The sequence below is a fragment of the Zootoca vivipara genome, chromosome 14 (assembly GCF_963506605.1).
Source record: "Zootoca vivipara chromosome 14, rZooViv1.1, whole genome shotgun sequence".
NCBI classification, from domain to species: domain Eukaryota; kingdom Metazoa; phylum Chordata; class Lepidosauria; order Squamata; family Lacertidae; genus Zootoca; species Zootoca vivipara.
Genome location: NC_083289.1, coordinates 53,356,090 through 53,377,862, shown reverse-complemented (window position 1 = coordinate 53,377,862; position 21,773 = coordinate 53,356,090). Strand labels below are relative to the sequence as shown.

The following is a 21,773-nucleotide window of genomic DNA, read 5'->3' as shown; positions in this document are numbered from 1 at the left end:
GGAAGGGAGATGTACAGCCTGAGCATGTAAGAAGTAAAGCCCGCTGAGGCACCAAGGCATCATCATTATTATTATTAGTAACAACCGCCACCATCATTTGACCTGCATATTTGTGTATCCATCTTGACTCGCTGCCTTTTCCTTCAGGCCTTTTCGGATGCCATCAAAAAATGGCAAGAACTGTCTCCTGAAACCAGCGGGAAGCGGAAAAGGAGGAAAGAAATGAACCAGTATTCCTACATAGACTTCAAATTTGAGCAAGGTTGGTAGCTGCTGTTTGAGCAGGGTCTGTGCTGGCTCTCAGGGGCCGGCCAGGCTTCTCCATTCAAGGCGCTTCTCGCTGCAATAACTGTGTGCCAAAAGTAGAGGTGTGCGGGAAGAAATGAGCAGCAGCACCACCAAGATGGCTGGGGGAGCAATCGGGTTGTGCTGATGCACCCCCACTCTGGGGACAGCGAGTGGGAGGGAGGAAGGGGCAGGAGACCAGGAGGCAGCTCTGTCTTCTGTGTTCAGGTTGGCTCCATTTGACTACAATTTCTGTTTCCTGCTGCTGCCGCCTCTTCCTGCTCATTCACCCCGGGAGCCTCCTGTCTTGGCAGGCCTGTCAGCCCCCTGCCCCTTTCTGCAGCCCGCCAGCTCACATGAGACAGGAGCACTGAGTGCTGGGAATGTGTGTCTTCTTTCTCAAAGGGATGGCCTTTACCTCTCCACCTCGGCTGATGCTCAAGCCATCTCACAAAAGCGAAAACCTCACGGCAGACATAATGAGCACACTTATGTAATTTGGTTGGATTTATTTCATTTGCTATAACAAAGGAATGTGGCTTTTGCCTGCCAGGCGCAACGTGGAAAAGAACTTTCAGATGACTGAATCATTTTTCTTTGTGGAGGTGATCATGTTGTTGGGTGGGGAAGGAAGGGAGGGAGGAATTCGTCATTGCAGATATGATTGTTGGGGGACTTTTTGTTTTCTGTGTTGCATTACCTGTGAAACAATGTAAAAGGGAGTATGAATAGATAAGACTTAAAGACATACAAACAGCAGCAGTTGAGCATCCAGAAGCTTTGCTATGTAAAATAGTCTTACCTTATTAGGAGAGCATTCCACAATCTGGGTGCCACAACAGAAAAGGCCCTGTCCCTGGTAGCCAGCCACTGATGTTCCAGTGATGAGGGCCTCTGGTGCAAGATATCTGCCCACGGTCTGTGATGATTGCCTCCATACGGAGGACAGCTCTCTGAATTGTGCCTGGAGGCAGACTGTAAGCTGCACATAAGGGATTGGCAAGTGCCGGGGCACCCAGAATTCAGGGACAGGTCCTTTCCGTGAAAAGGTGCCTCTGAAATTCCTTGCAAGCCAGAAAAGGCAAAGTGTGCCCCATCCCTGTGAATTTCCCCTGAGTGGGTTGCAGAATACCCCCCCAGGAGCTCAATTCCTCTGTTTTCCACATCATTGGGTTCAGTGATCACCAATCAACTGACTGAGAAGAGCATGGCTGGCCGCCTAGTTCATGGCCCCATATGTCTAGTGCAGGCACCCCCAAACTGCGGCCCTCCAGATGTTTTGGCCTACAACTCCCATGATCCCTAGCTAACAGGACCAGTGGTCAGGAATGATGGGAACTGTAGTCCAAAACATCTGGAGGGCCGAAGTTTGGGGATGCCTGGTCTAGTGGGAACCTCTTAACTGCAGCAGTTAATCTTGAGGAGGGTGGCTGGATTGTGACGTGGTAATTGCAAGAGCGGGATGCTGCTTCCACGGCGCCTCTCCTCCTGCTCCTCTCTGGGATCCTGTGCCTCTGCCCCTCTGCCTGGGGCAGTCCCATTTTTCTCAGTCACTGGGAGGGGGGAGGGGGTTGGGATGAGCCACAGTTGCATCCTCGGTGGCTGAGTTGTTGGGGTGGTTTTTTTTTTTTTACAAAAAATATTTTTATTGAGTTGAGGCACAGTTGTTGGAAGATACAAATTCCAGGTAATGTCAGCAGCATGTTGCAACTGTGTGTTGTCAGGCCATGTCCATTTCCCACAGCTCACTGGAGTTTAGTCAGAGTGGATGAGATAAGAAACAGATGAGGGTCGGATTATAAGGGGATGGTGCACTGCAGAGGGCCCTGTTTCGTGGCTGGGCCCCTTGCTCTCCTCTTTCCTCCTCATTGAGGGCTATTTGTTTCTTTGTTCGGTTTTTCCAATGGCACTTCAGGTGACATGAAAATAGAGAAGCGCATGTTCTTCTTGGAGAACAAGAGGAGGCACTACAGGAGCTACGACGCGTGCGCTCTCTTGCCAGCCGTGCAGCTGGAGCAGGAGTTCTACGAGCAGAAGATCAAGGAAATGGCAGAGGTGAGCGGTGTGTCCTGTGCAAGGGACTCTCGAGGCTCTTTTGGCAGCCAAGACACTAAACAGTGTTTCTCAAATTTGGGCCCCCAGCTGTTGTTAGACTACACCTCCCATCATCCCTGACCACCGGTCCTGCTAGCTAGGGATGATGGGAGTTGTAGTCTGACAAAAGCCTGGGGACCCAGGTTTGAGAAACAATGCTAAGACGAGTTCTTCTTTCTTGGGCATCACTCACTGATATTTGGCCTGGGGATTTGGGCATGGCGATGGCCTGGATGGGGCTCAGCCCAGACAAGACAGAGGTGCTGTGGGTTGTGGGTGGGCTGTCCATCCACATGGGTGAATGGTATTCAGTCTGTCCTGGAGACGGCTGCTCTCCCCCTAAAGCAGGCACCCCCAAACTGCAGCCCTCCAGATGTTTTGGCCTACAACTCCCATGATCCCTAGCTAACAGGATCAGTGGTCAGGGATGATGAAAATTGTAGTCTAAAACATCTGGAGGGCCGAAGTTTGGGGGTGCCTGCTCTAGATCGTGACCAGTTAATGAGAGCAGGACACACCCACAAGTTTTTGGGTGCCTGCCCTAAGGGATTAGGTTTGCAGTATGGTAAGTACTTTCAGGTCCAACCTTTTCATTCGAAGCTATGTAGCTTCTGTAATTTGCTTTGATGGTGTTTCCTGCTCGGCAGGGGGTTGGACTGGATGGCCCTTGTGGTCTCTTCCAACTCTACAATTCTATGATTCTATGATTTGAAGCATCTTTTATCAGTTTCTGTTAATAACATCTGCTGCAGTCTTACTTGTATGGAGCTAGTACAGCCACAGGTAACCATGCTCTGGCAATTTCCCACAGACTGCTGTAATGTGTTGTATGTAGGGCTGCCTTTAAAACTAACCCAGACACTGCAGTAGGTTTGAAATAGAACTGCAGGTTTACTGGGACTGGGCTTTTGAGTTACACCCTGGTAGGGCTTCCAACTGGACCTGGGCCCAGTTTTCTAAAGTGGTGGATTTAACCTACAAAGCCCTCAGTAGCTTGGGCTGCCTGAAATATCTCCACCTTTTGCATATGCCTCCCTGAACATTCAGAACCTTCAGAACCTTAAGATCCTGTTCCAGGTTCCCCTACCAAGTTGGGTGGGTGGCTGCCATGGAGAGAGGGCCTTTTTGGTAGTGGCACCTCAGCTAAGGAATATCCTCCCCAGAGGGGATTTTTTAGAAGCTTTCCAGTGCCAGGGGAATGTTCACTCAAGCTTTTTGGAATCTAAGCTACAAAACGATTTTATGCTGCCTGTATGCAAAGAAGCTTCTCCTTGTCTTATTTTTAAAAATTATTGAGTTGCTTCTTAAGTATTTTGTTGTAAGCTGCCCAGGAGGAATTTATTGGTGGACAGCTATGTAACTCTAACAAAGAACATGCTTTGGTGGCCCCAAGCTTCATCTAGCAAGCAAGCTTACTGGATGTCCTCTGGAGGTGCCAGGAGGGTTGCCTAACACAAAAGCCACAAGGTGTGGACAACCCTCTTTACCTTGGCTGTGTCTGACATAGAGCCATCCTTAATACAGCCATACCTTGGGTTGAGAGCCAGTGTGGTGTAGTGGCTAAGAGCGGTAGACTCGTAATCTAGGGAACCGGGTTCGCGTCTCCGCTCCTCCACATGCAGCTGCTGGGTGACCTTGGGCTAGTCACACTTCTCTGAAGTCTCTCAGCCTCACTCACCTCACAGAGTGTTTGTTGTGGGAGAGGAAGGGAAAGGAGAATGTGAGCCGCTTTGAGACTCCTTCGGGTAGTGATAAAGCGGGATATCAAATCCAAACTCCTCCTCCTCTTGGGTTGCGAACACTGTGGGTTGCGAACGTGCCTCCTGCACAGATCAGGTTTTTAACCCGAGGTTCCACTGTAGTTTCGTCACACCACTTGAAAACTGAGAGTAGCCCTGAGAGCCCTCTGAAACTTTATCAAGGATTTCCCAGTGAGAAGGTTCAGTAGTGGTGGTCCTCCCATCGCATTGAAAAATGGTGAGTGGCTCATCCATTCTAAAGGTTCTGTGCTCATAGCCCTGAGTGTGTTTCCTTTTTTTCTTGCCAGCATGCAGATTTTCTGCTCGCCCTGCAGGTAAACGAGGAGCAGTATCAAAAAGTAAGTAGCTCCGTTACACAGACACAGAGAGAAATGTCATGCCAAACTTGTACTGTTAATTTTAGTCCTATTTATTTATTTTATTTCATAGAATTTATTCACAGCTTGATTGCAAAACACAAAAAACCAACAACCTCAAAGCGGTTTGCAAATACAAAACAGTGAGATGAAGAAAAAATGGCAACTCTGTTTTAAAACATGTTGTTTAGTCATTTAGTCATGTCTGACTCTTCGTGACCCCATGGACCAGAGCACGCCAGGCACTCCTGTCTTGCACTGCCTCCCGCAGTTTGGTCAAACTCATGTTCGTAGCTTCGAGAACACTGTCCAACCATCTCGTCCTCTGTCGTCCCCTTCTCCTAGTGCCCTCAATCTTTCCCAACATCAGGGTCTTTTCCAGGGAGTCTTCTCTTCTCATGAGGTGGCCAAAGTACTGGAGCCTCAGCTTCACGATCTGTCCTCCCAGTGAGCGCTCAGGGCTGATTTCCTTCAGAATGGATAGGTTTGATCTTCTTGCAGTCCATGGGACTCTCAAGAGTCTCCTCCAGCACCATAATTCAAAAGCATCAATTCTTCGGCGATCAGCCTTCTTGATGGTCCAGCTCTCACTTCCATACATCATTTTGTATGTAAAACATACAAAAGTTAAAATACTAAAACAGAATAAAATTGCCTCAACTTTCTAAGCATCTGGGTGGGCTTGTCTAAAAAAGAATGGTTTTTTAATTAGGTGCCCAAAGGAGTGTGGGGAAGGGGCCTGCTTGATCTCAATAGGCAGGGCGTTCCAAAGTGTAGGCACTGCCAATCTTAAGTGATTGACTTCTTACAAAGGCAGAATGGGGATTACGTGGCACCTGTAGAAGTGCCACTCCCACCCCACCGATCAAGGCAGCTGAGTGGGCACATGCAAATGGAAGCCGCTCACACAATCAGTTATGCCTAGCTCTCCAGATCTTTTAGATCACATGGAAACTGTAGTTCAACACTGTGAGGACACTGATTGTGCTTTCCACAAGTGAAGACTCTCAACTCCACTTTGGTGTATATACAAAGTTTAATTATACACATGTGTACAAGACGGAGCTAAAGTTTCCATGACCGTTCAGTCACTTTCAGATCCCGGAAGTGGTTCTCGACGGGACCACCTCCAACACAGTATAGTCTACTTCTTTCCTCCCGACACGTTTGACCCCTGCGCTGTTGAGGAGACAGGGCGATTGCGTTCCCCTCCCCTCCTGACCCGCTCAAGCGCTGATCAGGGTCTCTAGCATCTGAGACCTCTCCGTCTGAGAGCTCTGGCGTGACGTTCCCTGGTGGTGCTCTGAGCTCCTTGCATCCCTGACCCCTTGCACTGCCTCTCCGGGCTCTCTGCTGACCCCTGGTGGTCCCCTGACAAACACATATGGAAGGCGCCAGGTTGAGGAAGGCTGCCTTAGAGTGTGGGACCCTCAGGTGGTACAGATGCTTGTGTGAAACTGATGTTTGGCATCTGGAATGCGTGTCAGTCAGCTTTCTGTGTAACGATAGTGCTGTGCTGCAATTTGATTTTCAGTGGAGGAAATCTGCTGAACCTGACTGCTTGAGTTTTACACTGTGAGAACAGGATACTGGACTGAATAGGCCACTGGTCTGACCCAGCAAGCTATTCTTACATTGATCAGCTGTGAGGTTGTCATTTTCTTAACTTTGTTTTGCCGCACAGAGTTCCCTGATCTGATCATATTTTCCACCTCATGTATAAAGCCTGTGTGCCTCTTACTCCCAGAAGCATCTGTGGTGGAAAACAGGGTCTGAGCTATTGGTTTGAAGCCATGGGTATGTTTCTTGTGCCCCCAAGTGCAAAGTGCTTTTCCACGATGCACTTCCCTGCCGGGGTTGAGTGAAAAGGGCAGCCAGGAGATGGGCCTCCTTGCGTGGTGTCCCTTCTTCCCATCAAGACCCAAGCAATTTGCCTGGTCTACAGGGTTTTCCATGCTGGATCATATTATGGAAAAGTGGCCTTCCTGTGCAGGGCGGGGAATTAACCTTGAGGCATTGACTTGCAGAATGGCCAGATGATCGTGTGTTGCTGTTGCTACGGGGACTTTGCCTTTGAGGAGCTGACGCAATGTGCGGATGGACATCTGTTTTGCAAGGAGTGCCTAATCAAGTACGCTCAGGAAGCAGTCTTTGGCTCCGGCAAGGTAAGGACAGAGATCTCCTGGGTGCATGGAACGGTGGAGATTTCCAGGCCTCCTGACTTGGTCTTCTTTCACGTCACTGCCGGTTTACTCGCCTCATCCCACTCCTGCTTTTTAGCTGTGTCCATATGGCATCGTTCATTGTGGGCTGTTTCAACTGCTGCTATTAAAAAAAAAAATTCAGTGCAAAATTACAACATAAATTATACATATAAAACCAAAAAGAAAACAAAGAAAAACCATAACATTTGCAAGACATAACAAAACATACATAAACTTTGACTTCCTTCCACTGTTTTGGGACTTCAAATTTTCAGTCTTCTTAATTGTTGTGCTAGATAAATATATTACTTCTAGCTTTATACCTATTACAACCGTTTCTTCATTTCTTTGACCCTGCAAAGCTTCACTCATTACATGCCAATATTTTTGGTCCAGAACAATGTTTTTTCATGTATTCTTTAATGCAGTCCCATTCTTTTATGAATTTTTGTTCTGATTGTCCCCTTAAGACTGCCGTTAATCTTGTCAAATCTATATATTCACAAAGTTTAATTTGGATGGGATTTCCCCCTCCCCCTCCAATTCTTTGCTGTAAGCATCCTGGCAGGCGTTGTAGCATATAGAAATACTTTCTTTTTATTGCTAGGAATATCATTTGTGATTAAACCCAGAAGAAATGCTTCCAGTTTCTTGATAAAAGATATTTTAAACATATTTTTAATTTCTTCATATATATTATTCCAAAATTGTTTGATAAGTCGACACTTCCACCCCATATGATACATTGTTCCGATTTCTTTCTTGCATCTCCAGCAAGTATTAGATTTTAGTTTGTAAAAATTTGCCAATTTAACTGGGGTTAAGTACCAACTGCTCCTACTTTTTTTGGGTCAAGTGTCTTGTGTTGGTGTGAGTTGGACAGTCCTGGCTGGGTGACATCCTCCAGCAGAGGATGGTGCTTGGAGGATGAAAACATACTGTTGCGGCTTAGCAGAAAGTTCCACCGTGATGCATGTGCAGCCTCCCATAAGAAAATGATTGCAAAATAACCCAGTTCAATATCCCAGATGTCGCAAAACAGCTCTGCGTGTTGGAATGGTGCTGTATAAACGACTGACAAACAGTGCTGAACTTCCTATAACCTTAGCCTTTCTCTGTCTTTCTCCGGTGTCTAGTCGGAGCTCAGCTGCATGGAAGGGAGTTGCACGTGCTCATTTCCAACCAGTGAACTGGAGAAAGTGCTTCCTGAAAACATCCTGTGCAAATACTATGAGCGGAAAGCAGAGGAGGAGGTGGCTGCTGCCTGTGCGGATGAGTTAGTCAGGTGAGCCTAGCGCTTCGGTCTGAGCCTCCTGGGGGATTCTCAGGTTCCAAGCCACCTTTGGCCAATTCACACATTAGCAGCAGCTAGGTGCTAGCTTAGGATCACATGCACACACAATCCTGGCTTCCGGCTGCAGCCCTGTGGAAAACCAGGTTGATCCCCTGTTTGCCTTACGGTAAAAGGTGTGTGTGTGTGTGTGTGTGTGTGTGTGTGTGTGTGTGTGTGTGGTCTAATCTCCTTTGAAGTTCTGCAGGAAAGGAAACAGGAGATCAGGAGAGTCAGGGAGACTGGCAGCAGACCTTTGAGGACTATACAGTGAGAAGTTAGTACAAAACCCTCAACTCCGCTCTTCCTTGGCCCGCAGGTGTCCCTTCTGCAGCTTCCCAGCTCTGCTGGACAAGGATGTGAAGCGGTTCAGCTGCCCCAACCCTCGATGCCGGAAGGTAAGAGGTGAACTTTTAATTTTGCGATTGGCTGGCGATGCAACAAGGCAGGCGGTAGCAGCTGACAGCATGGAAGGAGCAAGGCTCTGTCCTCTGCTGCCTGGCTCAGCAGTGGATTGAGTGGGAAGGAGAGCTTGGCATGGAGTTCCTTGCAGGGGCCTTGGCCAAGAAGAGTGCGTGCCAGGCTGAGCTTTTGAGATGGCAACAGCTGCCCGGGGAAGCAAACTGTTGGAAGAGGGATTGGGGGTTCTTGGCATGGCGGAAGTCACAATAACTCAAGGGGCAGCTTCGTGTGCCGTGTCTTCTGCCTGTTTTGCAGAAATAGCCCTTCAGGTGCTTTTAATTGGTGGGTGCAGTCAGTGTGCTATGCAGTGCACCCTGGCCTATTCCCACAAGACTAGATTTTGAGCTAGCCTGGTGCTGCTCTTGTTTTCTGGCTGAATGCGGCTTCTCTGCAGAGGCACAGAGTGCTGAGCGGGCAGCATACTGGACAATGTGGGTCAGCGCGTGCGGACATGACTGATAGCTGCAGCCACTGGCATAGGAGGAGCCCATCTCAATGAACAGCAACAGAGATTTGCATGAAACCAAGAAAATATGAGAACTGGAATATTGGAGGGTGGGAACCACTAGGTGGTGCCATTGGTCTATGCAAGGCCAGAGTTAATCCTATGTAAGTCTCTCTTTTCGGTAGCTGGGATACTCTCTCTAAAAGCAAGAAATAATCCATGGGGCTCTGCTGAGCCCGAGACCTTCAGAGCCTTTTGTTTAGTTGCCTGTCACATTCAGGCCTTCCTCCAAGGAGTTCCCCACGCAGCCCTGGAGAGAGTGCAGTGTGCAAGAGATCATCCGTTGAGCTCCTAAATGTATGGGTGTCTGCTGAGGTCTCTCAATTCCTGGAATGCCCCAAGGCTCATGATCTTGGCCATACCTGTTACCTCATGAGGAACCTGACATTTAGAAAACACCTAAAGGCAGCCCTGTTTAGGGAAGTTTTTAATCTGTGATGTTTTAATGTATTTTAATCTTTGTTGGAAGCCGCCCAGAGTGGTGGGGGAAACCCAGCCAGATGGGCGGGGCATTAATAATAATACTGTAATAATTTCAGCAATGTGGTGTTTCACACCCACTTGGCGGCCTTGCTAGAGATTCGCTGTGGTGACCCTCTTTTTCTTTGGCTTATCTGTCTCTCGCACAGTGTCTGTGTTCTTTAATTTCTTTGGCCAAAAAGGTGAGGGGATGACTGTGAACTATTGGAATTACTTTCTTATTTTGTGTGGAAAATTCAGTTTCTAAAAAATGCATTGTGTTACAGAATTTGTAACCACGGTTTGCCTTTACATCCAAAGCTACTGAAAGGAGCAAGGATTGAAACATGATTTTTGGCACAGTTTGGACATAGCAAACTCGGATTAAACCGGGAAGTAAATGCTTCCAATATCCTCCTGCCCTGGCAGAGCGGGAGGAAGCATTGCCTTCTACCGCTTGATATTTAGGGCATCTGAAAATTATGTAGGGGGAAGAAATTCTATTCAGAATTCTCCAGAAAACCCACATGGCTGCTGTGTAGCATGACCCCTGACAAGAGGACATGCAGTGGGGGTAGTGGGCAGCTGAAAACACCCTGATGCAGCAGTGCAAGGAAAGCAAGTCTTTGCAGAAGAAGCTGCCTTTGCAGGGAACTTCCTGGAAGAAAGTGGAGCCAGAGGCTGTCTACCAGGCACTCCCCTCTCAGCAAGTATCAAAAGCAGTGTTGCGGTTGCATCCTGGGTTGTCTACCTGGGGCTCATTTTGTGATGTCTGAATGGACCCCTATATACAGCCAAGACTTCCATTAGAATCCTGTTGGTCGCTGGAGTTGGGGGGGGGATATGTTAAAAGCGTCATTCATCAAACACCAACAGTCATATGCACATGCTACTTAATGGCTTGTGCTGTATGTGGAAGCCTTTAGACTCCAAAAGAATTGCCTCCTGCCGGCTTGCATTCTTCAAATGCATTTATCGTATTGCAGCAATAATAATGGATCTAATGGCTGGTGGCTGAATATTGGAACTCCCCCTCTCCGCTCCTTGGGTAGTAGATGCTAGTTTGTTTAATTTTGTCCCTCTCTTCAGCCAAAGAAGAATCCTGCAGCAGTTTACAGATCCCAAAGAGAGAGAGAGAGAGGAGAGATAATCCCTGCCGTTAGGCATGTCACAAAAGGAAAACAGATTGGGAGGGAGAAGAAAAATAGAGTACCAGTTCTAATGACCAGGTGGAGTGGAAACGTTCAAGGCGAGGGGGCACCAAAATGTGGCTGGTCTCTTCTCTCCTTTCTTCTACTGCTGCCTGATGCCGTGAATGTCTGTTGCCAGGAGGGAGGAGCCTGGCTGCTCAGCAGAGCTGGTGGTATCCAGCCCCACAAAAAGCAAAAAATGCTCTGGCTATGGGCAGGAGTTGCAATTGTACCAGTGCTCACAGCCATATCAGAACTTTCCAGGCAGGAGTGGCTCCGTCTGGCATCAGTGGCTTGCGGTGTTTTGATTTGTGACGTGTTCAAAGCAAATTCCACCAAGTCCTATCAGCCATGGTAGTTAAATAGAACCTTCTCTGAGGTTCTGATAAGCCCGAGGACTGGAAAGTGGACGATGCAACACCCGTTTTTGACATGGGATCAAGAGAGGATCCTGGAGATCGCAGGCCTATAGGCTTGATGCCTGTTTCAGGAAAACAGGAAGGCTCCAACACCTGGGATTTCTTAGATTAGCGAAGAGGTGGTGTGGAGAAAGGGGACAGAGAAAAGTTTTTCTCCCTCTCTGCTAGCACTGGAACTCGTGGATGTTCTAGGAAGCTGAATGTTGGAAGAGTCAGGACAGACAAAAGGAAGGACTTCTTCATGCAGCACATTGTTAAACTGTGGAACTCTCTCCCACAGGAGGCAGGGATGGCTACCAACTTGGATGGCTTTAAAAGAGTCAACTTCATGGAAGAGGAGACAGCTATCGATGGCTACAAGCCACAATGGCTTTTCTCTGCCTCCATGGGAGAAGGCAGGTTTGCTTCTGAGTACCAGTTGCAGGTACCAGTGAGTACCACTGAGTACCAGTACCCAAGTGCAGGATGGGCTCCTGCTTGGCTCCTGCTTTGCGGCTTCCCCCAAGCATCTGGTTGGCAAAATGCTAGACTAGAAGGGCCATGGACCTGATCCAGCAGGGCTCGCCTTATGTTCTTACTCTCTTAAGTCCGTTGCCTTTGTGCCCTACGTATAACTTTGCCAAAAAGAAAGAGCACCTTCTGGTTGTCCACTCTTCAAAACGGAAGTCAGAACTTTGCGTTCAAGGGAATTTCTAGATACTGTTTTTCTCCCCACCCACTTCCTTGCTTAACATCTGCAACCCTCTTCCAAACCCCTGGTAAATTTAGAAGCTGTTTAACCTCTTAGTTCTCGGCCCCTATGGATGCTGGCGGTTGAGCAGCTTGGCTGCCGCCCCCCCCCCCAATTTCCTGTCCCAGTTGATTGGCTTGGACACAGGGCACACACATGCCTGCTTGTTTCTTAAGCAGACGGCGTAACTTGCTGACAGTGGCGGTTTCTTTGCCAGGATTGTATATCTCCTTGTATATTATGGGCAGAGGCAGCTGTCTGCTCTCCTTTGCAGTCTCAGCACAGAACGCTGCAGTGTTTCCAGTGAGCTGGATAGTTGGGAGGTGAAAGATACTGTTGCCACGGTAACAACCCATCCTTGAAGGAGTGCACAGCATTTGGGGCAGGCCAGAAGGGTGAGAGGCTTGGCTGCCTGCTTCTGCCAGCTCCCTTTTAGGCAGCTGAGTGCAATGAGCTCTCCTTTCCTGTTCGCCTCTTAACCAGAACAGAGATCCTCACAGATTACCATATTTTCCGCTCCATAAGACACACCTGACCATAAGATGCGCTTAGGTTTTTTATAGGAGGAAAACAAGAAAAAATATTCTGAATCAAATGTTGTACTAAACTATTTAATAAACAACCGGTCCTGCCACCACCTCTCGCTGGGGCAGGGACTGGAGGCGCGGTTGGGAGAGGCAATGCGCTGTGCCTCTCCCAACCGCGGCTCCTATGCTGGCTCTTGCGAGCGGCAGAGGCGGCAGAGGGACGAGCGGCCCAAAAGGGCTGCTTTTGGGCTGCTTGTCCCTCCCCTGCCCCTTTGCCGCTGTCGGCGGCTGTGGCAGAGGGCGGAGCAGCCGTGCCTTCGCCCCATAAGACGCACAGACATTTCCCCTTCCTTTTTTTGGGGGGGGGGGAATTGCGTCTTATGGAGCGAAAAATACGGTAATACTTTCCCTGTTTTCATCTCTGAAATCTTGATGCTATTTCCACCTACCTGCACAATCTTTCTCCCACTCTCAATCCTGCCTGCTTGCATTCCCTCTATATAACTACTCCCCCCCAAAAAAATAATGTGCGGGGGACAGACATTCTACATACAATCACCTAGGTGGGTGGTAGATGCTTCCTAAGAGATGAAGAAACACTGAAGCTTCTCCATCTCCTCCGCAGTGTCATCATGCCAGCCTCTAAGCTGCACATCTTCTCAGGATGCAAGTCCTGGAAGGGGCCTCTAGACCAATCCCTTGCCATTGCAAGAAATTGGCTGCACTAGGCACCCCAGTGGGTGACCACTCAGCTTCTGTTGAGAAACCTCTGGATGAAAGGTCCTTCCACCCTCTGCTTCTTAGACACGCCTTCCCAAGGCTGATTAGCTCGTGCCATCAGGAAGCTCTTCCTAAAGTTCATCAAAGCCCCGTTATTGCCATTTGAACCAGTTGTTTCGGCTCCTTCCTGTCCATCCAAAGCAACTGGGGACGAGGGCCATGTTTGTGCTTCTTCCGCTCCCTCTGCTTTCTGATGCTTGTGATGCCGCAGTTGTGTCCTGCCAGGAAGGGAGTCTGAATGTCCTCATGGCTTAGAATAGCGGCAGGCTGGACACTTGTTGGGGATGATGGGAGTTGGGGGTCCCAGCAGCCCCCCCCCAGTTCTCCATCCTGGATTTAAATAAAAGAAAAGATAGCTGGTACTGGTATCATCCATAATTGATTTACTTGAGAGGTTTCTGTGTTACCTGTCATGGACTGGTTGGATGCAGAAGAGTGATGGGAGGCACCAGCTGGAGAACCCCAAGAGAAGAAAGCACAGAGCCTGGGGTGGGTGGGGGATGAACGGGGCCTTCTCTGCAGTAACTCCCTGTCTATGGAATGCTCTCCCCAGGGAAGTTTGCCTGGCGCCTTCATTATACACCTTTAGGCGCCAGGCAAAAATGTTCCTTTTTAACCAGGCCTTTGCTTAACCGATCAACATCCTATACCCTTTAAAAGGTGGCTCTTTTGGGATGGTGGGGGTGGTATTGGATTTTATTTTTGATGTTGTATATTGTGATTTTTACTGTGAACCACCCTGAGACCTCTGGGTATAGAGCAGTATATAAATTCAATAAATGAAATGAAATGAGAAGTTGCTGAATTCTAAGTAGCAACCCAGGTGGCGCTGTGGTTAAACCACTGAGCCTAGGGCTTGCTGATCAGAAGGTCGGCAGTTCGAATCCCTGTGACGGGGTGAGCTCCCGTTGCTTGGTCCCAGCTCCTGCCAACCTAGCAGTTCGAAAGCACGTAAAAAAATGCAAGTAGATAAATAGGAACCGCTACAGCGGGAAGGTAAACGGCGTTTCCGTGTGCTGCTCTGGTTTGCCAGAAGCGGCTTTGTCATGCTGGCCACATGACCTGGAAGCTATACGCCGGCTCCCTCGGCCAATAATGCGAGATGAGCGCGCAACCCCAGAGTTGGTCACGACTGGACCTAATGGTCAGGGGTCCCCTTTACCTTTTAACTTATTACTAAACTGAAAACTATAGAGAGACCTGGTCTGAATAGAGATATTGGATTCTTGTCTCATTACATATGCTAAAGCTATTTTTGGCCATCTGCATATTATTCCTTTGCTTTTTTCTGTAGGACTAATTGCAGTTGTTAACAGTTAACAGGCTTACCATACCCATTGTTACTACTGTACCTGTAACTCATACCCATTGAGTCAATCACCCTTCTCCTACTTCCCTCCTGAGAAAAACCCCACCCCACCCTCCCACTATATATAAGGGTCTGGTGCCTTCTGTTTCAGTGTATCTGAAGAAGTGTGCATGAACACGAAGGCTCATACCCAGAACAAACTTAGTTGGTCTCTAAGGTGCTATTGGACAATTTTTTTATTTATTTGAAATGAAATGATGATGTTGAGTGGCCAGAGGGAGAAGAGGGAGCAGACTGGGAGAAGGAGGTGTTGGAAGCTGAAGAGGCAGCAGGGCTTAGTGAGCTGGGAGAGGCTGGGGCAGAGAGAAGTCCAGAATCAAAGACTGAAGCAGAGGGGCTGAGGCAGAGATGAGGCAGGCTGCTGAAGAAGCCAGGGAGATCTCCCTCCTGCTACTACGGTACCTGCTCCCTCCCTCCCCCAGTCTCCCAGAACCAGAAGAGGTATGAAAAGGGAGAAGCAATGAGAGACAAGACGGCAGAACCTTAGGCTGCTGGGGGGTGAGTCTTAGGGAGCAGTGGGAGGGTGGGGGCCTTCAGTCCTCGCATTGGGGCAAGAAATGCTATGATCATTAGGCCTGCGCTGTTTTGTTTCTTTCAATAAGGGTTAGCGTCACTGACACGGGGTGCTTTGTTTTATTGCTGACCTACGCTTGACTCCAGCTCCTGATCAGTGCTCAAGGTGGCCACAGCACTGAAAGCAAAAAGCAGCTGCCCTGTAAATGTCTTGCTGAGTCAGGCTGGGGGTCCACCTCCCTCGGGGTCTCCGGCAGGCCTTTCGGCAAGATCCTCCTTCCCCATGTTCCTTGTAGCTGGGAAGATGCCAGGGAAGAGAACCTGGCGCCATCTGGGCAAATCACCTGCTCTGCCCCTGACCTGGGGCTGCTACCCAGCTCCCTGAGATAGACACCTATGTACTGTAGCAGATAGTGGACACAGAGTAAAAGGCAAAGCAAAACACCACTCTGGAGACATCCTCAAGGGGGGATATTTCTCCCTTACTCTTCTAATAAGGGCAGGCCAGCCAGTGCGGCAGCCTTTGCTACCCTTCAGAGGTTTTGTCCTGCAATTCCCACGACTTGGCCTTGATGGGAGCTGTGTTCCAGAACAGCGGGAGGTTGGTCAAGGCAGCAGAGGAGTCTCAAACAGGGCTGGCCTGTACCTTCCTGTCAGCAGTCTTTATTTATTATATATGTGTGTGTGTGTGTAATATATATAACTTTTTACATAACATATTTTAAATTCAAACACGTCGTTCACCACCTCATTTAAGATTCTATGAATCCCTTGACTTCCCTCGACCCTTCCATGGTTACCATTAACATTCTTTCCCCCCCATCTGTTTATCTTATTTTCTTTAATTATTTTTTTAAAGTCAATTTCCCCTAGTTTTTCGTACATTACAGTAGCACCTCAGCTTACGTTACCCTCGGGTTGAGAAAGTGGTAAACCCAGAAGTGTTTTGCCGCATGCGCAGAAGCGGTCTGCTGCTGCGTGTGCATGTGGAAAAGCGGTCCCTCCAGTTGCGGAAACCTCGGGATCTGACCGGAGCTTCAGAACGGATCCCGTCCGCAACCGAAGGTACCAATGTACAAGCATTACTTAGCCGTCTTCCTTGGCCAGATCATCCCATCCCAGTTCTGAGCACAGGCTCAATACCCGTTTTGCAATCCCCCTCCTCCTCCTCCTATGGCCTTAGAGGCACCTGCCCATTCTTGCTCTCCGCTTCCCCTCTTGCTTTCTGGCGGCACATTTTTTAACCCCCCGCGTCTGGCTTGCCCTCTTCCCGAAAGCTCTGCTGATGGGGCAAGAATGGACAGGCTCTGTCGCCAGCTGATTTCCAATAAGAGCCGTGTGTTGTTCATGGGCCTTGGCTGCTGCTTGCATTCTGGCCATCCTCTGGGCGGTGAGGAGGCTGGTAGACCCCTTGGCATTGCCTTCATTTCTTCCTTCATGGGATCTGTGCAGCTTTGGATGCAGGCCTTGTCCATGACATTTCCCCCGTCTCTGGCTTTTCGGAGGAAAGTGAACATCCTAAGGTTGGAAGGGGAAAAGTTGTTCTGACAAGCAGGTGGACTTCTCTTCAGTGGCACCTAGAAGGGACCCCCACGAGAGTCTCTTGCGTCTGTCTGCATACTCTTTCGCTGGGGGGAAAGAGGGCAAGTTCTTCCTGCAGTGCATCAGGGTCCCTGGATGCCATGCCTTGTTTTCCCTTCTTCCATGGACATATAGGCAGCCATTTGGGTTGTGTGTGTGTGTGTGTGTGTGTGTGTGTGTGTGTGTGCGTGCGTGCGTGCTGATGCTGCCCCCAACCTAACAAACGGGTGAGGTCGGAGGCTGTAATGCTTCTGAACGGCAGGAGAGGGGAGTGCTCTTGCGCTCTGGTCCTCCTTGTGGGTTTTCCCATTGAGGCATCTGCTTGGCCAAGAGGGACACTGAGCTGATCTGGCAGGAGCAGACTTTCCTCCCCCTTTTCTGCGTCCCTGATGGCAGCCCATTCACCTTGTTCCATAGAGCTCAATGGACCACCATTTGCAGCTAGTTACTCCCTCGATTCTCTCCCTTGGTCACACGAGAGTGTGACACAGCCTTGGGGCGGGGGCAGGGCATTGGAAATAGCCATAAATCCATGTGCTGCTTGCGGTGTTTTCAGATGCAAGCCAGGGGTGTCCAGCGTGTGATGCCTCCGCTCTCTTCTGCCCCCTCCGACTTCCTTCCCCTTTCAACGCCTAAGTGGTGGTCGCCCTTCTGAATGGGGCAGTGAGGAACATGCTCCATCGACTCCTTGCCAAAACCACAACAAATGGCAAGTTTCCGTCTGTGTCTCTCTGCTCTTGCTGCTGCTGCTGCTGTGTAGGCAGTTTTCATTTTTCTACCATAAAAGGGCAGTAAAAACTCAGCTGCTGCTGCCTCAGTGTTTTTCAGCACGGCGGTTGAGGAAACGAAGGCGGAGAGGAGACTGGTTGAGCCAAGGGGGGCAACTGTGCCGCTGGGGCTGGTGCAGGCCTCTGCCCCTCTGCACGCGCTTGCCAAGGATGGCATGAGAGGAGTGGGAGTGCTGAGCTTCTCCGGAGAGACACTGCGTTGAAATCCGTGGGTTTCCTCAAGCAGGGGAAGTCCCGGGCCTGCCCCAAGGAAATGGGTTCTGCAGGGAGGATAACTGGCAAATGAGGTGCATTTCCTGTTTTGGGTGGCAGAGCTTGTTCGGCTTCTGAGATCTGGGAGGAGGAAAGATTGGGAAGAGGCAGATGGGCACCAGGGACTGGGAGACCTGTGGAGCTCCCCTCCAACTTCTGAAAGCATCTTAGCGTTTCCCATACATGCAGAGTTGGTGAGCGTAGTGCCTAGTTTGCTTCTAGCCTCTGCTATGAACTCACTAGGTCGTCTTTGGCAAGCCACATTCTCCCTCTCTGCTTCAGGGCCGCCCCCATAAGCGGTGATGATACTTCTCTGCCTTGCAAGGTTGTCGGGCAGTGAGCAGTGGTGGTTTGCTGTGCCTGCGCAAAACGCCGTCCCCTAAAACCGGGTTTCCTCTCTGAAATGTGCCTCCTGCGTTCATCTTGTGGCTCCTGCAGGCCGCTGGGGATCCAGATCAATCCCGTCTGCAGGGAACTGGAGATGCTGAATCAGCACAAAGAAGTCCATGGAGTGGGAGGGGAAGTGTTTGCAGAGGGAGACCTTCCCTGAGTGTTTTGCCCAGTGGAAGGCTTGAGTTGAAAGGCAGGCTCTCTCTCTCACCCATCGCTGCCTTCCAAGAGCAGAGCTACCTGCTCAGAGCAATTACCTGGTGCCACCTTCCTTGGAACCCACTCCTTTCTAGCCCAAATGAGGTGACGTTGAATGATGCTCTTTCCTCCTTCCCCCCTAAATCCCATCCCGCTTCCTTCTGATACGGTACAGTCTCTGCAGGCTGCACCAGGCCATTCTCCTCTTCCGACTCACTTCAAAGGACAAGGGAAAAGTGTATTTGGATTCTTCCACAAGGGAGCTGCTTTTGAATCCAGGTTGTATTGGAAGCCCAGAAATGTTTGATAAATGGCCTCTCTCCAAAATGTGCAGTAATAAAGTAAAACATATTTGGGAACTGGCTTCTCTGCAAGAAGGCAGCTGTCTCCCTTGACTCTTGTCTTTTTCCTCTCTCCTCCCCACCCCGCCCCCAATTATCTGTGGGTCGTTGTTTCCACAGCTTCCAAAAGCAGGAATTCTCAAACCACTGGTGTAAAAATAGATGGTGGAAGTTTGGGAATCCAGCTCCCTGTCCCCCCCCCCTTCCTGGCCTTGTGCCCCTGCCATATATAGCCATACCCTTCAGTCAGAAGATGCTGCTACGTTGTGCCTGTCAGCTTGGAAATATATCCATAAGAGGCCATGTCTGTCTTTCCAGCTTGGACCCCCCAGGCAAGTTAGAACAGAAATCGGGTGGAAATTCTTTTGTTGCAGGCTAATCAGTCAGGCTGTGAACGGGGGTGGGGTGGGGGTGGATGCGGGTGAGTGGGAGGGGAGGGTAATGCTTTGGCCCCACCAATGCTGCCCTTGATGTAAAGGTCCCCCACCCCTGGTCACAAGGCCTCTGTTCATCATGAGGCTTTGGGCTTACATAAAACCAGATTCCAGGTCAGGGGGGATGTTGGAAAGAGGTGGGCATCTAAGTCTGACCCTTTCCAACCTCACTAGCCTTTTTATTGGCTGGGCAATGGGTTAAGTGTTGGGGTCTGGCTTTTGAGACTAGTTTCTGCAATGCCCCAGATTGCTGTCGGCTGGAAGTTGCACTCAGTCTGTCAGAGGCAGGGAAAGATGCTTAGCACTGTGTCTCCTATAGCGGCTGGAACATGCCTTTTCTGTTGAGATTCCTGCATTGTAGGGGGCTGGACTAGATGACTCTTGGGGGTCCCTTCCAACTCGACAGTTTATTATTCTATGATCCAGCTTGTTGACATAGGCACCTTTTCCTCATGGCCTGCTATGCTAGTCTGTACAATCTTTGTTTGAGCAGAGCAGCAGACATGTTGAGCCCGACCTACGGCCTGCAGATGATGTTTCCAGAGTGGGTGTAGGAGTGGGAGCATCTGCAGAGCCACCCGCAACCGCTCTGCTCTGGTTCCTGTATTCCCTAGGGCAGAGGCATGGCGTACCTGTGGCCCTCCAGGTGTCACTGGACAACAGCTCCCACCTTCCCTGACTTTGGCCAGGGCAGTTGGAGTCCAATGTCTGGTGGCCCAGCCTTGACCTAGAAGGATACTGACAAGCTGGAACGTGTCCAGAGGAGGGCAACCAAAATGGTCAAAGGCCTGGAAACGATGCCTTATGAGGAACGGCTTAGGGAGCTGGGTATGTTTAGCCTGGAGAAGAGAAGGTTAAGGGGTGATATGATAGCCATGTTCAAATATATAAAAGGATGTCATATAGAGGAGGGAGAAAGGTTGTTTTCTGCTGCTCCAGAGAAGCGGACACGGAGCAATGGATTCAAACTACAAGAAAGAAGCTTCCACCTAAACATTAGGAAGAACTTCCTGACAGTAAGAGCTGTTCAGCAGTGGAATTTGCTGCCAAGGAGTGTGGTGGAGTCTCCTTCTTTGGAGGTCTTTAAGCAGAGGCTTGACAGGCATATGTCAAGAATGCTTTGATGGTGTTTCCTGCTTGGCAGGGGGTTGGACTGGATGGCCCTTGTGGTTTTTCCCAACTCTATGATTCTATGATTCTAAGCCATTTCCGATTGGGGCAGGAAGTTAGCAGACCTTGTCCACAGACTTCGTGGAGTGGGCAGCTTAGGTTGGGGCTGTTGGATGGCTTGATAGCCAGACAGCAGTCCTTCTGGTCCACGATCCTGCTTCCCGCTGTGTCCCTCCACATGCTTCTGGGAAACCCACAAGGAAGACGTGAGGGTCAGGGCCACGGCACATGTACATCACGTAGAGGCAGAGCAAGTTAACCACAATAGGCTCAGCAAGGAACTCAAAGCCATTTGCCGTGCCCTTGACGAACCTATCTGCATGGCACGAGTGTTTTGGCACACACTTGGTCTACACCGAGAAACATAATGTGTGAAGCAGCTGGGAGAGTGCCTCTGTGTCCACCTTTGGGGCAGTGCCTTGGGGAGCTTGGCCTTGTACGTGCAGCCTCAAAGGAGCGCTTAGTGGTTGTTCTGGTCAGAGGCTAAGTGCAGGCCACCGTGCCTGATGTCCATCCTGGAGCCTTTTGGAGTTTCTTTCCTAATTTGGTCACATCATGAGCCAGGCGATCTTGCCTAACCTCTTCCTTCAGGGCAGTGGGTGGGTGTGTTTGTGCAGGGAGGAGAAAGCCTCCCTTTAACGTTGTGGAGGGCAAGAGGAAATGTTACTCATGGGAGAGGACCTCAAGGTTGGGTCTTGCACAGAGGAATTAACTCTTGGGAGGTGCTTTTTGCAACTCAAGTGGCTGCAGTTGTTGTGCAGAGGCTACAGCTCAAAGCCATCTGCATGCTCAGCACCTCACCCTCCAGTTCTGCAAAAAAAACACTGCAGTTGCCTGGGGACAGGGGGTGGGGATGCAGCTGGACCAATTCTGGAGGTCAGAGGAGCTTTTCAGCAGCCAAGGAGTGTAGTGGGTAAGAATCACTGTAGGTAGGTCAAAACAAAAAAATTCCTTCCAGTAGCACCTTAGAAACCAACTAAGTTTGTCATAGGTATGAGCTTTCGTGTGCATGCACACTTCTTCAGATATACTGAAACAGAACAGTGGTAGGTCAATTGGTTAAGAGTTAGCTTATACCAGCAGGAAGACATTCCCTGTCCATTTGAAGAGCATTTGGAACTCTAAAATTGGATGATTGACTGGAGCTTGCCCCACAAAGCACACAGCACATCAGTTGAACTGCACCTGATTCCATTTCATTTCCAGGCACCAGGTAAAAGCCTAGACCTTTTAAAAGTCTGAATAGTTGAGTCAGGGCCTTGGCTTATTAGGGAGCAAGATGGTTTCAGGCAAGTCACTCATCTGCTGTTTTAATAAATCATTCAACCATTTCTACATAGGCAGCAGGAAGATTTAGTTGCCTAGACTATTACTTCAGAATACAGGCTGGGGACCCGATTAGTAATAACTCTTCAAATTATTCATTTTTAAACCACAAAACTGCAAGTAAAAAGCTAGCACAACAGAAAGAGGGATGGGCTAGCTAGAGCCATCCTCCAAACGCTGCTCATTTTCAGCACGTGCTTTCCTTCAGATTGTCCCTCCCAGGGTAGCACCAAAATCCGTACCCATTGGACTCCCCGCCCCCCGGCAGCAGTCTGCCCTGGACAGCTTTTAACCTTGAAGCCCCTCCACC

At 49.5% G+C, this 21,773-nt stretch overlaps 1 protein-coding gene across 3 annotated transcripts in view; it reads left to right on the top strand.

The window, feature by feature from the left end:
- RNF216 (ring finger protein 216) overlaps positions 1-21,773 on the top strand; it is an 82,361-nt gene that overhangs the window by 18,387 nt on the left and 42,201 nt on the right. For all 3 annotated transcript variants that reach the window (XM_035130584.2, XM_035130583.2, XM_035130582.2), the window contains 6 exons: positions 148-262; positions 2,201-2,340; positions 4,427-4,477; positions 6,523-6,660; positions 7,836-7,984; positions 8,349-8,427. In XM_035130584.2, coding sequence (XP_034986475.1) covers positions 148-262; positions 2,201-2,340; positions 4,427-4,477; positions 6,523-6,660; positions 7,836-7,984; positions 8,349-8,427 — 672 coding nt within the window. The remainder of the gene's footprint in view (positions 1-147; positions 263-2,200; positions 2,341-4,426; positions 4,478-6,522; positions 6,661-7,835; positions 7,985-8,348; positions 8,428-21,773) is intronic.